This window comes from Panulirus ornatus, chromosome 48 (assembly GCF_036320965.1).
Source record: "Panulirus ornatus isolate Po-2019 chromosome 48, ASM3632096v1, whole genome shotgun sequence".
Classification (NCBI taxonomy): domain Eukaryota; kingdom Metazoa; phylum Arthropoda; class Malacostraca; order Decapoda; family Palinuridae; genus Panulirus; species Panulirus ornatus.
This window is the reverse complement of record NC_092271.1, coordinates 23,394,935-23,413,535: the sequence shown is the minus strand read 5'-3', so window position 1 is coordinate 23,413,535 and position 18,601 is coordinate 23,394,935. Positions and strand designations below refer to the sequence as shown.

The following is an 18,601-nucleotide window of genomic DNA, read 5'->3' as shown; positions in this document are numbered from 1 at the left end:
CATCGATCCAATTCACTCTATTCCTTGCCCTCCTTTCACCCTCCTGCATGTTCAGGCCCCAATCACACAAAATCTTTTTCACTCCATCTTTCCACCTCCAATTTGGTCTCCCACTTCTCCTCGTTCCCTCTACCTCCGACACATATATCCTCTTGGTCAATCTTTCCTCACTCATTCTCTCCATGTGCCCAAACCATTTCAAAACACCCTCTTCTGCTCTCTCAACCACGCTCTTTTTATTTCCACACATCTCTCTTACCCTTACGTTACTTACTCGATCAAACCACCTCACACCACACATTGTCCTCAAACATCTCATTTCCAGCACATCTATCCTCCTGCGCACAACTCTATCCATAGCCCACGCCTCGCAACCATACAACATTGTTGGAACCACTATTCCTTCAAACATACCCATTTTTGCTTTCCGAGATAAAGTTCTCGACTTCCACACATTCTTCAAGGCTCCCAGGATTTTCGCCCTCTCCCCCACCCTATGATCCACTTCCACTTCCATGGTTCCATCCGCTGCCAGATCCACTCCCAGATATCTAAAACACTTTACTTCCATCAGTTTTTCTCCATTCAAACTTACCTCCCAATTGACTTGACCTTCAACCATACTGTACCTAATTACCTTGCTCTTATTCACATTTACTCTTAACTTTCTTCTTTCACACACTTTACCAAACTCAGTCACCAGCTCCTGCAGTTTCTCACATGAATCAGCCACCAGTGCTGTATCATCAGCGAACAACAACTGACTCACTTCCCAAGCTCTCTCATCCCCAACAGACTTCATACTTGCCCCTCTTTCCAAAACTCTTGCATTAACCTCCCTAACAACCCCATCCATAAACAAATTAAACAACCATGGAGACATCACACACCCCTGCCGCAAACCTACATTCACTGAGAACCAATCACTGAGAACCAATATATATATTACAGAGGTATAAGTTTGTTGAGTATTCCTGGCAAATTATATGGGAGGGTATTGATTGAGAGGGTGAAGGCATGTACAGAGCATCAGATTGGGGAAGAGCAGTGTGGTTTCAGAAGTGGTAGAGGATGTGTGGATCAGGTGTTTGCTTTGAAGAATGTATGTGAGAAATACTTAGAAAAGCAAATGGATTTGTATGTAGCATTTATGGATCTGGAGAAGGCATATGATAGAGTTCACAGAGATGCTCTGTGGAAGGTATTAAGAATATATGGTGTGGGAGGCAAGTTGTTAGAAGCAGTGAAAAGTTTTTATCGAGGATGTAAGGCATGTGTACGTGTAGGAAGAGAGGAAAGTGATTGGTTCTCAGTGAATGTAGGTTTGTGGCAGGGGTGTGTGATGTCTCCATGGTTCTTTAATTTGTTTATGGATGGGGTTGTTAGGGAGGTGAATGCAAGAGTCTTGGAAAGAGGGGCAAGTATGAAGTCTGTTGGGGATGAGAGAGCTTGGGAAGTGAGTCAGTTGTTGTTCGCTGATGATACAGCGCTGGTGGCTGATTCATGTGAGAAACTGCAGAAGCTGGTGACTGAGTTTGGTAAAGTGTGTGAAAGAAGAAAGTTAAGAGTAAATGTGAATAAGAGCAAGGTAATTAGGTACAGTAGGGTTGAGGGTCAAGTCAGTTGGGAGGTAAGTTTGAATGGAGAAAAACTGGAGGAAGTAAAGTGTTTTAGATATCTGGGAGTGGATCTGGCAGTGGATGGAACCATGGAAGCGGAAGTGGATCATAGGGTGGGGGAGGGGGCGAAAATCCTGGGAGCCTTGAAGAATGTGTGGAAGTCGAGAACATTATCTCGGAAAGCAAAAATGGGTATGTTTGAAGGAATAGTGGTTCCAACAATGTTGTATGATTGCGAGGCGTGTGCTATGGATAGAGTTGTGCACAGGAGGATGGATGTGCTGGAAATGAGATGTTTGAGGACAATGTGTGGTGTGAGGTGGTTTGATCGAGTAAGTAACGTAAGGGTAAGAGAGATGTGTGGAAATAAAAAGAGCGTGGTTGAGAGAGCAGAAGAAGATGTTTTGAAATGGTTTGGTCACATGGAGAAAATGAGTGAGGAAAGATTGACCAAGAGGATATATGTGTCTTAGGTGGAGGGAACGAGGAGAAGTGGGAGACCAAATTGGAAGTGGAAAGATGGAGTGAAAAAGATTTTGTGTGATCGGGGCCTGAACATGCAGGAGGGTGAAAGGAGGGCAAGGAATAGAGTGAATTGTTTCCATGTGGTATACCGTGGTTGACGTGCTGTCAGTGGATTGAATCAGGGCATGTGAAGCGTCTGGGGTAAACCATGGAAAGCTGTGTAGGTATGTGTATTTGTGTGTGTGGACGTATCTATATACATGTGTATGGGGGTGGGTTGGGCCATTTCTTTCGTCTGTTTCCTTGCGCTACCTCGCAGACGCGGGAGACAGCGACAAAGCCAAAAAAAATATATATATATATATATATATATATATATATATATATATATATATATATATATATATATATATATTAGGACTAGAGTCACACATATTATATTAATGTTGAGACTGAGATTGATAATAACAATTATAGATTATAAGCAATAAGATGTGAGTGTATCAGAAAATTTAAATGTAAGCAATGTTGTTCCACTTTTACTGAAGGAATATATGTGATCCATGTTATAGATAGGTTGGTAGTGAAAAGTTTTAAATTTGACTGTACTTCATAAAGTTAATATTAAACTTATGTTTTATTCATTGCAGTTGTTGAAGATAAAGAGTGCTAAACGTCATTTACCTAAAAGATAAAACAACAATGCAACTAAGTGCTCCCTGTGTGGGGTGCAGCATACTGCAAAGAAGATCAGTATAGGAATGGTTACCTTTTATCTTCTGCTTTTCCTGTGAGTGTTAGAGTTGTTGATGAAAACTTTTATTCCTGACTCTTAGTGTAGTTGAAAAGTTGGGATTCACATCATAACGTAAATGTAACATTATTTATGACTTTAAAACAGGATACAATATTTGTGGAATATGATGGTAATATTGCCAGTATCCCAGGAGGCAGTTGAATTACCATTAACAGTAGTTCATGGATGAAGGCAGCAAGTATGAATATGTACATGTGTTAATATGTATGTGTCTGTGCATGTATATGTATGTATACATTGAAATGTATATGTATATATATGTGAGTGTATGTGCATTTATGTATATTCATGTGTATTTGGGTGAGTTGGACCATTCCCTGTCTGTTTCCTTGCTCTACCTCACTGAAGTATATTATTTATTTATTTACTATACTTAAGGGAAGAAAGTGAAGGTGAATATATTATGTCATATGTTTTATTGTTTTTAATGCTAGCTGTATATTTTATAGTTTTGGATTAAATTGGTTGATTGAGTTTGACAAAAACACCAACCAGTATTAATTACAGTGAGGTAGCGCCAGGAAAAGACAAAAAAAGCCACATTTGTTCACACTCAGTTTCTAGCTGTCATGTGTAATGCACCAAAAACACATCTCCCTATTCACAGCCATGCTTCACAGACCATTCCGTGGTTTACCTCAGACGTTTTGCAAGGAGTGGTGATGCTGTTTCCTGTGGGGAGGGGTGGCACTGGAAAAGGATGAAGGCAAGCATGAATATGTACGTGTTAATATGTATATGTCTGTGTGTGTGTTTATGTATGTATATATGTATATGTTGATATGTAAGTATATGTTATTATTTATTTATAATTATACTTAATTGCTATTTCTCAGGTCAGCGAGGTAGCACCAGGAAACAGACGAAGAATGGCCCATCCACTCATATACACATGTATATACATAAAGGCCCGTACATACATACATACATATACACATATATCAACATATACACATACACAGGCATATACATATCCATACTTGCTTGCCTTTATCCATATATATATATATATATATATATGGAAAGGTCTGTGGGGCCTGGATGTGGAAAGGGAGCTGTGGTTTCAGTGCATTACACATAGCTAGATACTGAGTGTGAACAAATGTGGCCTTTTTGTCTTTCCCTGGTGCTGAATCACTGGAGGGGTGTGTGTGTGTGTGTGTGTGTGTGTGTGTGTGTGTGTGTGTGTGTGTGTGTGTGTGTGTGTGTGTGTGCTATTTCATGTGTGGTGGGGTGGCGACAGGAATGGATGAAGGTAGCAAGTATGAATATGTACATGTGTATATATGTATATGTCTGTGCCTGTATATGTATGTATACATTGAAATGTATATGTATGTATATGTAAGCGTATGGGTGTTTATGCATATTCATGTGTATGTGGGTGAGTTGGGCCAATCTTTGTCTGTTTCCTTGCACTACATCGCTGACGTATATTATTAATTTATTTATTATACTTAGTCATCAACATTCATATCCTCTCTTAAAGGAAAACCTTATTTTCTAAGTACAGTGTATTGGACCATGTGATGCACTATGTATATGGAATGCTGGGATATTGCTGTGACTGAGGTTTTTCCAAGTGTGCTTTTTGGCAAGATGATATAGAATGTGAAACTTATAAAGCATTAAGTAAATGTATTCTTATCATAAAAGTATGCAGTGATAATTCTAAGGGGAATAATTTGCTATGAAATGACTGTTTTCATGTATTATCATTTTCATTTCTCACAGATTCTGAAGTGGAACCCCATCCCTGTGACTCTGCTGAACAAAAAGACCTTAAACAGATGTTGATGGAAGGTACAGGAGGTTGCTTATATGTAAAGTGTTATTGACAATATGCCTTTCAAATAAATTACATTGTGGCCTTTCTTTATATGTTTCCTGGCACTACATCATGGAAGCTAAGGGTGGCTTTGCTGTTTCCTGTGGTGCAGGGTGGCACTGGGAAAGGATAAAGGCAGACAAGTAAATACATACATGCCCATACATGTACATATACACATATACACAGCCATCTACATATATACACTTGTACATATTCATATGTACAACTTGTACATATTCATACTCGCTTGCCTTCATCCATTCCTGGCACCACTCCGTCCCACAGGAAACAGCCTTGGCACCCCCTGCATCAATGAGGTAGTACCAGGAAAGCAAACAAAAAAGGCCACATTTGTTCTCACTTGGTCTCTAGCTGTCATGTATAATGCACCAAAAACACAACTCCCTATCCACATGTAGGCCACACAGACCTTTCCATGGTTTACCCCAGATGATTTCACATGCCCTGGCTTAGTCCATTGACAGCACGTCAATTCCGGTGTACCATATCGTTCCAATTCACTCTATTCCTTGCACGCCTCTTACCCTCCTGCATGTTTAGGCCCCAACGCTCAGAATTTTTATCACTCCATTCTTCCACCTCCAGTTTGGTCTCCTGCTTCTCCTTGTTCCCTCCACCTTTGATACATACAGTTTGGTCTCCTGTTTCTCCTTGTTCCCTCCACCTCCAATACATATATCCTCTTTGTCATCCTTTCCTCACTCATTCTCTCCATATGTCCAAACCATTTCAACACACACTCTTCTGCTCTCTCAACCAAACTCTTTTATTACCACACATATCTCTCACCCTTTCATTACTTACTTGATCAAACCACCTCATACCACATATTGTCCTCAGACATTTCTAACACATCCATCCTCCTCCATTTCAACCCTATCTATAGCCCATGCCTCCCAACCATATGACATTTTTGGAACTCCTTTTCCTTCAAACATACCCATTTTCACACTCCGTAACGTTCTCTCTTTCTACACATTCTTCATCGCTCCCAGAACCTTTGCCCCCTCCCCACCCTAAGTTTGAAAATGTGTGAAAGGAGAAAGTTGAGAGTAAATTATGAAAAGAGCAAGGTTATGTTCAACATGGTTGAAGGACAAGTTAGTCGGGATGTAAGTTTGAATGGAGAAAAATTGGAGGAAGCAAAGTGTTTTAGATATCTGGGATAGCAGCGAATGGAACCATGGAAGCGGAAGTGAGGCACAAAGTGTGGGAGGAAACGAAGGTTCTGAGAACGATGAAGAATTTGTGGAAAGAGAGAACATTATCTTGGAGTGCAAAAATGAGTATGTTTAAAGGAATAGTAGTTCCAACAATATCATATGGTTGCAAGGCATGGGCTATAGATAGGGTTGTACAGAGGAGGGTGGATGCGTTGGAAATGAAATGTTTGAGGACATGTGGTGTGAGGTTATTTGATTGTAATATAAGGATGAGAGATGTGTGGTAATAAAAAGAGTGTGGTTGAGAGAGCAGAAAAGGGTGTGTTGAAATGGTTTGGACATATGGAGAGATTGGGTGAGGAAAGGTTGACAAAGAGGATATATGTGTCTGAGATGGTGGGAACAGGGAAGATGGGAGACCAAAATGGATGTGGAAGGACAGAGTGAAAAAGATTCTGAGCGATCGGGGCCTGAACATACAGGAGGGTGAGAAGCGTGCAAGGAACAGAGTTAATTGGAATGATGTTGTATACCTGGGTCGTGTTGTCAATGGACTAAAACATGGCATGTGAAATGTCTTGGGTAAACCATGGAAAGGTCTGTGGGGAGCTGTAGTTTCAGTGCATTACACATGACAGCTAGAGACCGAGTGTGAACGAATGTGGCCTTTTTTGTCTGTTTTCCATGTTTTATTGCCTTCATTTCTGGTGCCACCCCATCCCATAGGAAACAGCAAATCACAATGGTGTGTTTGATCTAGTATATGCATATAACCACTAGAAAAATGAAACTTTTAAGTTCCCAATTGCATTCCATGTAATGATCACATTGTTGGAGGAGATACAATAATGAGATTGAAGACGTAGAACAGTCAGTTGATATACAAGAGATATGGCTAAGACACCATAGGTAAACATGTGTTACTATATGGACAGAAAAAGGAACTGTATAGACCTTCACTAATATTGTTACAGTTCTTTGCATATTTCATAATAGAAGATTCACTGATATTTCTCATGGTAAAGAAGTTAGTTAATATATGAATTAGCATTACTCCAGTCAATACATTGATCATAATTTTTAACATGATTAAACAAAGCATTTGATTCTTGTCAAGTTCTGATATTTAGATATAAGCCTATAGGGAAGTGCTTGTGCAAACAGACAAAATGAATGAAACAAAATAATAGCACAGTTTCAACATACTGATTTATTAACGTGAAGAACAGACATGGGAATCTACACACCTTTCAAAATACAACATAATATCAGCCATACTGCTTTGAACCAAGGAAAAAAAATCTTAATGCTAATGATACAGGCAAAGTATTTATGAAATGTAAATGTTTGTTGCTAGCAGTTCAATACTTTTCACCTGTAAGAGATGTGATCAACAATAACATACTTGACAGAGTGTTTCAGACATAGTCACTCTTTCATGATTTTGTTTATAATCCTGAGCCCAACACAAAGCTATACTTGGGATTTATGAATCACTGATTACTATCTTTCTCTATCAGTAGCGAGTACAGCATCTACAGATCTTAAAAACAAAAGTGCACAAGGTTAAAAATAGAGATTTCTCAATAGAAACTAACCTTGTACACTTGTGCAATGCTGATTATTCATATACTTCATATTATAAACATCAAACTAGTAGTGCATGCAATGTATCTGGGAATTTGCCTGAATTACTACTTCACTACACATTTCTGTGGCACTGATTCCCTATATACATGCTAGATGAACATTATTAATATTATTTCCAACTAAAGCCTCAAGCTCTCTAACAGTTAATTATAGTGCTGCACTTGATTCAAATACACAGCACTCAAATCTAATAAAATTAATATTAAAGGCAGTATTCAGCAGCGTAATAAAAATTATTTGCTAAACCCATTTAAATATCTGAAAAAGACATTAATTATGGGGTTTTAATACAAATAACTCTATTCTTCTGCTGCTAAACCTCACCAGTGTTTTTATTAATGTACAACAAGGACGAATTAACAAAGGAAACCACCTGACATCAAAAGATGAGGCTGGGAGAAGGTGGCTGACTGGTAAACCTGTTAAGGTTTTAAGTATGAAAATACTTCAAAGAACTTGTCACTGTTGGCCCATCTCTCCACAACCTCTTCAGTTCTGCACATTTCAGGCGAGACTCAAAGTCAATATAAAAGAGAAAGCAGATTCTTTACAACGCCAAGTGAGATTTCTAAAGGTTGACTGGAAGACAGTGACATGATCCTCTTAGTTTTTAATTTTCATTATTCTTTTGCATAATTATCTCGCATTAATCAAATTAGGAGGAATACCATGCCTTCTGCCAAACAATCCATCAGAACACATATGTTGTCTGATGACTGGTCATAATAGCAATGGTTACAGACAGTAAGGTTCTTCCCTGCTTTGAATGTTGAGATCCATGAGAATATTCTACTATACTGCATTTAACAAGAGCAAAAATCTGGTTATCAGTATTTCTAGTGATTTCTTTGCTACCTGAATTTTTCTTATGTAAATAATATGCATTTCTGAATTACAGTGTTTCATCTGAGGAACAGGAAAAAATTATGTTGGTCCTACTCTCATACCCGCATAGTGTAGACTGAGAAATGTGCTTATAATGTTATACATTTTCCTGTGTTATAGAGACAAAATAATGCTGAAACTACCACCTTAATCAAATTACAAAAAATTATGATAAATTGCATATATACCAGCTAGCAATCATTATTTACCCTATATTGAAAAACCAACACCCAATTTTAACGTACAAAGAGAAGCAAAACACAGGAGAATGAGCAATAAGAAGGAATCCCTGAGAAGTATTGCAAAAGTATCCTAGAAGATTGGTGCCCTTGGTTCATGTTTACTCAAGGTTGTTTCTCTTTTCTTTTTTTGTGAGTCTGCACCTAAAACACTGAATATATTTACTATCTCATTTGGAGTTGGTTATGGTGCATGTAACAGTCACTGAATGTGTGCCTTGATAACTATCTCAAATAAAAATTTCAATCACACCTAGTTCATTCTGATAATATAAATCCACAGTGAACTCGAATGTAATGAGGTGAATATAAACACTGAAAGTCAAGGCAAATATTCAGAAAAAGACACAAACCAACTATGAGCAGTGACAGTATTTCAAAAATGCATCTACATCCAACAATACAGAATATCACCACTGCTTACTGTCTGTAACTCTGGCTATTAAATTGCAGTTAAACTTAACCTGATGGTGTAGAACAGTTTTAATGTTTATCACTTACTAACATGGGGGATAAGATTATGAGCTGTATGAGGTACTACACGTGGGTCTGCATCCTGTTCTAAACAGGGAGAATGATACCCATCATGGTGGTCGCTAAGTCTGAACTCTAGCTTGCTCTCACAGCATACCTCAGATTGGAAGGTATTTGCAGCAAGTATCCTGACTAATTTAGTCAATAAGAGGATGAGACTTACTGTTTTACCCGACAAGTTAGTCAGTTCTGGAATTCAGGTAACTGATCATTTACCAATTAACAATAAAATGGTTTACACAATGACAGATGTTAACATGTTGAAATGAAATGCCCTAATTAAAAATCAACAAGGTAATCCACACAGTGACCAACGTGCTAAATTAACGGTGAAAATAGAGGAATATACAGTCTCCCTAAAACAATGAAAAAATACAATAAATTTCGTTCCGATATACTGAACAGAAATACAAAATTAGCTAATAGCCCTACTTAACAATATCCTAACATTTTATTTCTTATAAATCTTGCTAAATCTTCATAATTATAATATAAAAAACAATGAAGAAAACAGATCCTGGACATAGGACACCGCTCTAATAAGCATCCTGTACAGTAATAATCATTAAACAGATGAAAAAAGGTAATATGGCCCAATTCTAGGCAGTCAAGTTTGAAGTACTCCACCTGAGGTCCAATGATGGCAAATACACTTAAAATGGCTGATATGCACTGCTGTATTTTGAAACTGTCTGCTCTTAATTAGAACATTTTAAATTATTAATCCTACAGTTAAATTAATAACTCTATAGTACATCCCACTGGTAAAAAATTATAGAAATTTCATAGCTCATAAGGAGGAGCTAAAAAAGAATAAGAGCCTCATAGGTGACTACCTAGAATTGGAAAAGACAAACATGGAAGTCTCAACCTAGATATCATAGAACTGCCAACTCCAACAAGACACTGTTGTACCGGTATATGAATCTCCTTGGTTCAGTCCTCACTAGCAAAAATCAAACTGAGGCTGAGAAGAACATTGTTGGGTGCCCATCTATCTAATATCACAATGCAGACAACTGTCCAGTTTAATTCAATGACTGTAACAGTAAATTCATGCAAGAATCATCACATTGGGGATCAAATTTTAATAAAGTATGTCAGGAAATATGAAACATATAAACAGTAACTAATAACTACAGTTACTGTTACAGTCATGTTTTAGTCACAACTTTACATGGTCTTTGATGTTACCCAAAACTGTCTTTCAAGTTTTAATTTACTGTAATCAATTTTTGAAGATATAGCTCACCAGTACTAATATTTAGGTAACTGTCATTAATGATGTAAATTTGTGACTATAATTAGACTCGGTACACTAAAGTGAAGATATGAAATTCCTCGATTTACAAAGAACTCACTGCTATTAGGTTAAACCATATGTAGAACAATTCATAACTCTTGCAGAAGGTTGGAAAAATAAAGTGTATGATGTTAAAAAAAACGGTGGTACAGGGCATATTGTTCTTAGAAATACCAAAAGCAAACAGTGTACATTCATTTGTCCATTATACTTTCATCAGATCTTACTTAACTTTCATATGAAGTTTTCCATTATTTTGGAACATATAATGGTGCAGTTACAGTCCCTATATCACTGCTGGAAACTATTTTCTGAATACAAAACAAGCAATATTACATTAACTGGCCAAATGTAAATAATTAATGTACAGTTATCTATGTTTGATAAACTTGCTTTTAATGAAAATGTATATTTGTTTGTACACAAAAGCTTTGTTGAACTAATCTGAGAGTAATGACGATTTTTGCAAGAGAATGATTCATGATAGCTGCCAATCTTTAAAAAAATCATATGCATATTCACATAATGCCCTTCAACAGCAAGGATTCAAACCCCATACCATTTGTCTGGTAGCTGGGTACGTTAACTACTCAGCTATGCAGTATAGTTGAGTGATTGGTGTGTCCAGCTTCAAGACAAATGGGATAGGATTCTAATCATTGTTGACCTCATACCAATTGTATGGTAGCTCAATATGCTTACCACTTGGCTATGCAGCATAGCCAGGGCATTACATGTTCTATGAAAGTGCACGTTCATTTCACTATATTTGTGTGTGTGTGGGTGTGTATATATATATATATATATATATATATATATATATATATATATATATATATATATACACACACACTATTGGTCTACTTAGATTCAAATCTGATACTTTGACTTTTTGCATAACTGAAACTTAGTCTTCAAAATTTTGCAAAACAGCCTTAGAATTGCTCATTGCTGTGAATTTTTACCATGAGGCTAGGAAAAATAACGCATTTTTCATGAGTCACAAAGTTAAATAATTATTGATATGAAGTTAACAACGACTGCAGTTATGGTTCTTTTTTTTTCCTAGATTTTATAATGTTTTCAATCTACGAGTTCATTAACTATTTTGCAAAACTTAATCTGAAAAATAGTCTCAATGCACCTGGAAAAGTATGACTTTAGACCATCCAATAAGTGTTTGAACGCTGTGTGTGTATATATATATATATATATATATATACATATAAAGAAGATAATACAACAAAGGAGTTCTCACATCCCCACTTTGTTAATACAGTTGGTGTGATCCGAGTTTTTACTTTCTCATCACACGTTCTCTCTAAAGCCATTCTATATTCTCCAACACCACATGAGCACAGACCAGCATTTTTGGTTGTTGGTATACCATCAGTAATAAGTAGAAATAGTTACTTAACAATCAGTATTTAAGATGACTGCTTGGCACCTTCATCTACTACCCAAGGGCCTAAGAGCAAGGGGCCTAGACTTTTAATATTTTCTAAACAGTTTTTTTGATCTATGGAGATGCCTTTGCATCTTTAAAGGCTTATGAAATGTGTTATTTACAGCAGTGGTGGCGCATACAAGAAGGTTAACCCGCACTGGATACAAGAATCACGTCAACACAGACAACTTAAGCATCGTCATCTCCATAGCAAGTGGCTTGGGCGATTAAAATTTTCTTAGAAGCTGAAGTCAATATTGACGAAAAAGTGAGTTTAACCACATCTACACACAACTATGGCAATTGGATCTATGGCGCTATAACAGCCGAGGTGATATCCTGAATCATAACAGCATATTGTATATATAACATTAGAATAGGGATAATATGATCTGCTTGTATTAAAAGAAATAGCAATTGGTTTTATGACGAGGTAGATTCAGCCTTTCTCAGATGATGTAATACCCACCTAATATAGCCTGAATTGTTTCCCAGTTAAGAATGATGCCTTGCTAGAGTTCTAAATCCTCAAGCATTACACCAAGCTTATGAATTGTGGGTCTAGCATCAAATGACTCAAAAATTATGCAACTTGAGAAATGCATGATATGGTAATCACACCATTCTCAAATATGACATAATAACTGATTATAACTTGTAGACCCTTAACTTGAGACTCACAAGGCCACCTGATACATATCCTGAATTCCGTACTGTAATTCCATGTACTGTACTGTGTCCCTGCTAAGCCACAAGCATGTTCCCAGGGTAAGCCTTGGGGGTGTTCTACTGCCAAGAAAACAAGTTCCTATGCACACTGCTTTTTTCTTTTCTAAATTTGGTTTCCTACCAGCTGCTTGCTTTCACTGACTATAATCTGCTGTAAGAAACTCCTTTGAGGACATGAAGTGTAAATATTAGAAACTGTTTTAACTACATGTGTACTATGTAAAGTCCCTCGTAAACTGATCAGCCCAACACACTGTCACCTTTTCCATCTGTGGAAGCACATCATCAATCAATGCTCTGTGCTGCATGTCAAGTGCAACACATTCAACCCTACATCACAGACAAAACACCTTGCATTCCTTTGTTACCTGCCAAATTACAAGCCTTGAAGTAATAAGACTTGGTTACTTGGCTATATGAGTAACCTTGGGTTACAGGCAGTTGTGCAAAGGTACACTCATCAATTACCACTAAAACCACTATAACGTGGTGTGTTTAGCATGGCAAATCCTCCCTATGCACTACCCTAACATCATTCTAATGATAGGCTAGCATTAAGCTACAACTGTCTCAGAGTTGAGCTCACAAAGGGTAGTGGGATCAGCACCATCTGCTTTGCCACTGTCTACATCCATAGCTTGAGTGGTGCTTGTTGCTGCTGTACCACTAGTGGTAACAACAGTTGGTACACTGGTATCGGTGGACCATGATGCAGCAGTATGTGGGTAAGGCCGGGCACGAGCATCACGACGGGCCTTGCGCCGGGCTCGTCTTTGCTCCATTATCATTCGTAGCTGTTCCACTTTGGTGCGCATTGCCTGATTTTCATCACCAGAATCTGTAAGTACTGTAAATCATTGTATAACCCATCCCTCTTTTGTTATAAATGTTTTAAGAAAAGGAAAGTTATAAAAAGTTAAATGTAACCAACAACCAATCTACCTAAAATCAAAATGAGGTACTATCTGTACCCATAAGGATGTTAGTTATTCACCAAATCTTGTAGTTCCCATGACTACTAACTAAAGTTTTACATGATTCTTTAAGAAATGTATTAAAATAGAAATTTTCTTCAAAAATTAGGTAGCCCATGTGACCTTAAATATTACAAAACATCACAATCTTTACTATTGATTTATCCTGCTAAGTAGCAATAAAGCAGGCCACAGGAAATATCAAGTGGTTTCTTGTGCCAGTAATATCTATAAGACATCGCAAGATTTGAGAATTTTGTTACATCAAATGAGCATCATACACACTAATTCATACATTACTTACACATAATTAATCAGCATAAGCAGTAATGCACACTACAAGAAAAATCTAAAATGGCATATGACACTAAAAGAATATTTTATGGGATGAGGTTCCATGAGGGGAGGTCTTTCTTTATACTGTATAATTATTATATTTGAGTAATTATATTCAACTCGCACACACACATGTACTGGTTCTCACACAATGTGTGTGCTGATGCACCAAATTATGGACTGGGAAAACTAAAAAGAAAATATAACCATGAAAAGTGCAAGATATGAAGATGGAAATGATTGTTTACAAACAGATCTCTGAATAACATATTACAAGAGTCTTACTATGTGCAGTTGACCTAAAAATTGATATAAAGCTAAACTTATTCCCAGAGCATCACAGGAGGAGGACTGTGAGGGAAACAAGCTACATTTTCAGTGTTAAAACTGCCTTCAAGTACAAAGACAGTAAAATTCTCAAGCTGGAGTATGCTGGAACAATCTTGTCTCCACACTTACAGAACTGCATAAAATTACTGATAAGGACTGAATGAACGGAATCAGAAATGAGTGGCGTTAACAAGAGAGGGAAGCCCTTGATCCACCCACACTGGAAGAAATGTGGATGAAGAGTACAGTCTCCTCAAAGGTCTTGCTTCAAAGAAGTTCAAAATTTCTCTGATGTGTGAAGTGCAGCCTCAAAGCTGCAGGAGATCCATAAAAGGGGTTTTGAGTTTGTATAATATAAATAACAGGAGTAAGAAATGGCAGAGAGAAGGGTACATGGTTCTTAAGTGAAAGTGGGTGTGAGTTAGGAGTGCATGATGTCACGATGGATGTTTATTTTGTTTACATATAAAATGTTTTAGGTACCCAGAATTGGAAATGAGTGTATAGAATCTTAGGGGCAGAAGTGAGTAATATGGTAGGAAAAGGGGAGCTAAGGTTCTAAGTGCATTAAAGAACATGAGGAAAAGTGCTCAGCATCTGCTAAGGCAAAGATATCTTGATATATCTGAAGGCATTGTCATCCTGATACAGTATGAACATGCCTTGGGCCCTTGAGAATAAAAATGCTTTGGACATATGGAGTGGATGAAAGAAGAAAGACTGCATACGAAGTTAAAAGTGGAGAGAATATGGAGGAGAGAAAAACCAAGGAGATGGAGTATTGAGTGAAAGAGGCTTTCAGCTATTGGGGTCTGAACATTCAGAAGAGAGGTGTACAGGGGAGAGAATGAAATGGATTAACATTATACGTAGGGCATTATTGTGTAAACTGTCTGAACTAGGGCATATGAAGCACTCAAGGCAAATTTGGGAATATTCCGAGAGGCTTAGCTATAATGGCAGACTCCAGTTGCACTTGATAGCTTGATAGTAGATATGGATATTATTTCATAAAAAATTACCTTGATCAACATTTTGTGCACTATCAGCAGATTTTCTCCCATAGGCATCTGTCATGGAATCCTGTGACTGCAAGCCACTGGTGGAGACATCACTCATCTGCTGAGTTCCCCGTTTAGCATTTCCACCATTGTTCCTATTCCGGATGGTGGTGGGCGTCGAGGTACTGACAGAGATGCTGGTAGAATGTCGACGATATTGAGGCGTGGCACAAAGAAGGTCATTGAGGATGTGGATGATAGTGGAAATATCCCGTTTTGGCCGTCCCTGCCTGTCCTGCAGTGCTGGGTTTAGAGTACCTGCCATGAAGCAAAACTAGTTAGTTTAAATACAATTTTTTTTTCTAATTCCTGAGTTATGTTAATCTGAATAAGAATTTTTATTCACAAAAGCCAAAATATATTGCAAAAATGTAACAGTTACCACATCCTTTGTAGCTGTAATTACTAAATTTCTGTAACTGTAGAGATAGGGTTTAGGAAGGGGATACAAACCCCTTTTCATGCCACTTTTTGAACAAATGAAGTTGCTTACAAAAATTTTCTGAACCCTTAGACCAGATATATAGATGTTCAGTAAAACATTACATATCAATATAGCATATGAATTTTTTTTTTTATCCTTTTTCTGCATAAATCACATCTGAGGGGTGGGCTTTTTATTTCCCTCTACCTATGCATGTAAATTACAAAAATACCTCATGGAGTCTTTGGGGGTATTCAACTCCACAGCCTGGACTGGGCCTAGACTACTACACTGGGTCATTGCTCATCCAAGATGTTGGCAGTCGCAGCCCTTAGGCCCAAATAGCCCCCAGCTTGGCAGATCTAAAGCACTTTGTAGGTACTTATCGAATGCACTCTTGAACTTCTGTACCATGCATCCCATGCTATTTCTGAAGGCAGATGGCAAAGCAATGAAGTGTAGGGGCTTCAGACCTTGAAGGTGTTCTGTTTTTCAACCGTATGGCACCTTTTGATTTCATAGGTAGTATTTTACAGTCTTCCGTGTCTGTCATATTAGTAGGATGATTTTTTTTAATGTAGGTTGGGAAACATAACTTCTTGGATTTTCTAGGTATAGATGGTGATATACCTCTCCTGTCATTACTTCAGGAAGTATCTGTTAAGTATTCTCAGTAATTCAGGTCCTTTACTGCATTAATATGGGCTGTGAAAGATCTCAGTACACTCTCTAAATCCATAATTTCACCCACCTTGTAGGGTGGTGTTAGAATGCAGCAATATTTAAGGCACTTGCCTTGATTAATATCATTGTTGATTTTTCTTGAAGGTCTCAGGATCCAGCCTACTGCAGTGATAGTAATTTTTTTCCTTAACTGAGTTTACTAATATTCAAGATTCTTCATAGCAAGTGCCAAAGATATGAAAGTGCTACTATCTGAGAGTATGGAGACAGAGTATGAATGTTTTGAGGTTGATTTAACTGATATTTTAAAGGGTTTTATGTTATATCTAATGGATACATACAGTTTAAAGTATCTATTCTCTGATATACTGCACTACAAATACACCAGAGGCTTTGAAATAAACTGCTAAAATGCCTAAATATATAACAGACTCCATGTTTATGATGCTTGAGCTTGGATTTTTCTTGTTGGGAAGTTACACCTTTTATCATCCTGTGATGTTCACAAGCATGTTTTCTATCTCCCCTGAAGATGTTATGATTATACGAAAGTGCATTTGGGGCTTATCGTGTCTCATTTTCCTCGTGGTAATCAGCAGATAATACATATGATATTTCTCTTTTATAGGCATAGGGCAGAATATGACAAAATTTCACCAAATGCATGAGATACACTGTGGCCAAGCATGGACAGATAGATGGTCTCTTGTTCTGGATTCTCCACTAGAGTTCACCAGTGGTTTTTCAAAGGCTGTTCATAATTATTTTTCATTTTTAGTTAGAGGCATCTGTCATGAAATTAATAGCTGTGAGTAAGAATAAACTGAACTCAAGCAAAACTCACATGAATCCTAATCCAGAGAGTCTGATGAGTTTCCATAAAAATCATCAAACTTTTTACAAGGAAATTTCTAATATAATGTGGCTATTAAGGCCCTGAAGTTCACCAAGAAATTTCTGTCTAGACAACCAACTTTTAAACTTAAACGTTAAAACTTTTAATAAAAATATGAGTCAATTCACTTGAATTTTAGTGTGTAAATACAACATTCTCCATATTAGACAGAGAAAATAGTTTGCTTGCATAATACTACAGTGCTATTATAGATACTTAAAAAAAGATTAATAAAAATATTTCATCTGTTTCCTTGCGCTACCATGCTAACGTGGGAGACAGCAACAAAGCAAAATGAATAAATAAATATATATTTTTCAACACAATAATCCTTCATTTATCTGCAAGTTGTAACCTTCTTCACCCAACGAAAACAGATGGCACAAAAACTTGATAGCTTACAAAGAAAAAAAATAGCTGGCAGGATATTTTAATGAAAAGAAGATAGGGTGTCAAAGTGCTTGTAAAATACATAAATTTTTACATTACTGAGCAATCCCCACTTAACAGTGTCCCACTGAAAAAATAGCTTTGTTTTCAGCAGTAAAGATATTAGAGAACTGATTTGGTTAAGAAAGTACCTGATCAGGCTTAAAAAAATGTGTAATGTATTGCCAAGTCAAACTTTCAAACTTAGCACATCAGACCCCAGCAAATCTTAGAAGGCAACTGGCAGGTACTATGCAGTGGTGTAAACTTGCTCTCCCTAACAGCTATTCTGATACAGTTAATGGCTCATGTAAGCAATATGAACACTTTATTCTGCCAATTCAATTCTCTACAGTACTTCACCCTTGCCAGAATGAGCTTCAAGAGCTCTATATGCAATAGTACTGTTTGTATGACATATATTATGTGCACATTTTTGTATTAATTCATTCTTTTATTTTAGACTACATCTGTACACAGCAGGGATTATTGTCTACCAGTATAACAGAAAATGAAGACCCACTGCTATGTTACTGATAGAATATGAAATATATCTCAGAAACTTGAAAAAAAAATGAAATTTAAACAGTGCACCAATGCTATATCTACTGACAACTTTGCTTGCACCCAACAACTGTGGCATTAGTCTTCCCCAGAATCACCATTCATCATTGTGTATATCTGTTTTGAGTGATTTTTTAACATTATGTCATTGTTAAAATTCTACCAAAATCACAGAACATTTTGAGGCATATTGATGCTACA

At 37.1% G+C, this 18,601-nt stretch overlaps 1 protein-coding gene and 1 long non-coding RNA gene across 5 annotated transcripts in view; one reads left to right on the top strand and one right to left on the bottom strand.

The window, feature by feature from the left end:
* Window positions 1-15,545, top strand: part of LOC139763833 (uncharacterized) — a 29,334-nt gene extending 13,789 nt beyond the window's left edge. For both annotated transcript variants that reach the window (XR_011716272.1, XR_011716271.1), the window contains 5 exons: window positions 2,735-2,874; window positions 3,509-3,621; window positions 4,636-4,704; window positions 12,099-12,242; window positions 15,410-15,545. This is a non-coding gene — a long non-coding RNA (uncharacterized lncRNA). The remainder of the gene's footprint in view (window positions 1-2,734; window positions 2,875-3,508; window positions 3,622-4,635; window positions 4,705-12,098; window positions 12,243-15,409) is intronic.
* Window positions 7,112-18,601, bottom strand: part of stx (ubiquitin-like domain-containing protein stuxnet) — a 267,919-nt gene continuing 256,429 nt past the window's right edge. For 2 of the 3 annotated variants that reach the window (XM_071690153.1, XM_071690155.1), the window contains 2 exons: window positions 15,366-15,662; window positions 7,112-13,550 (listed from right to left, as the gene is read on the bottom strand). In XM_071690153.1, coding sequence (XP_071546254.1) covers window positions 13,258-13,550; window positions 15,366-15,662 — 590 coding nt within the window. In that variant the 3' untranslated portion in view covers window positions 7,112-13,257. The remainder of the gene's footprint in view (window positions 13,551-15,365; window positions 15,663-18,601) is intronic. The other variant, XM_071690154.1, reaches the window with a different exon arrangement.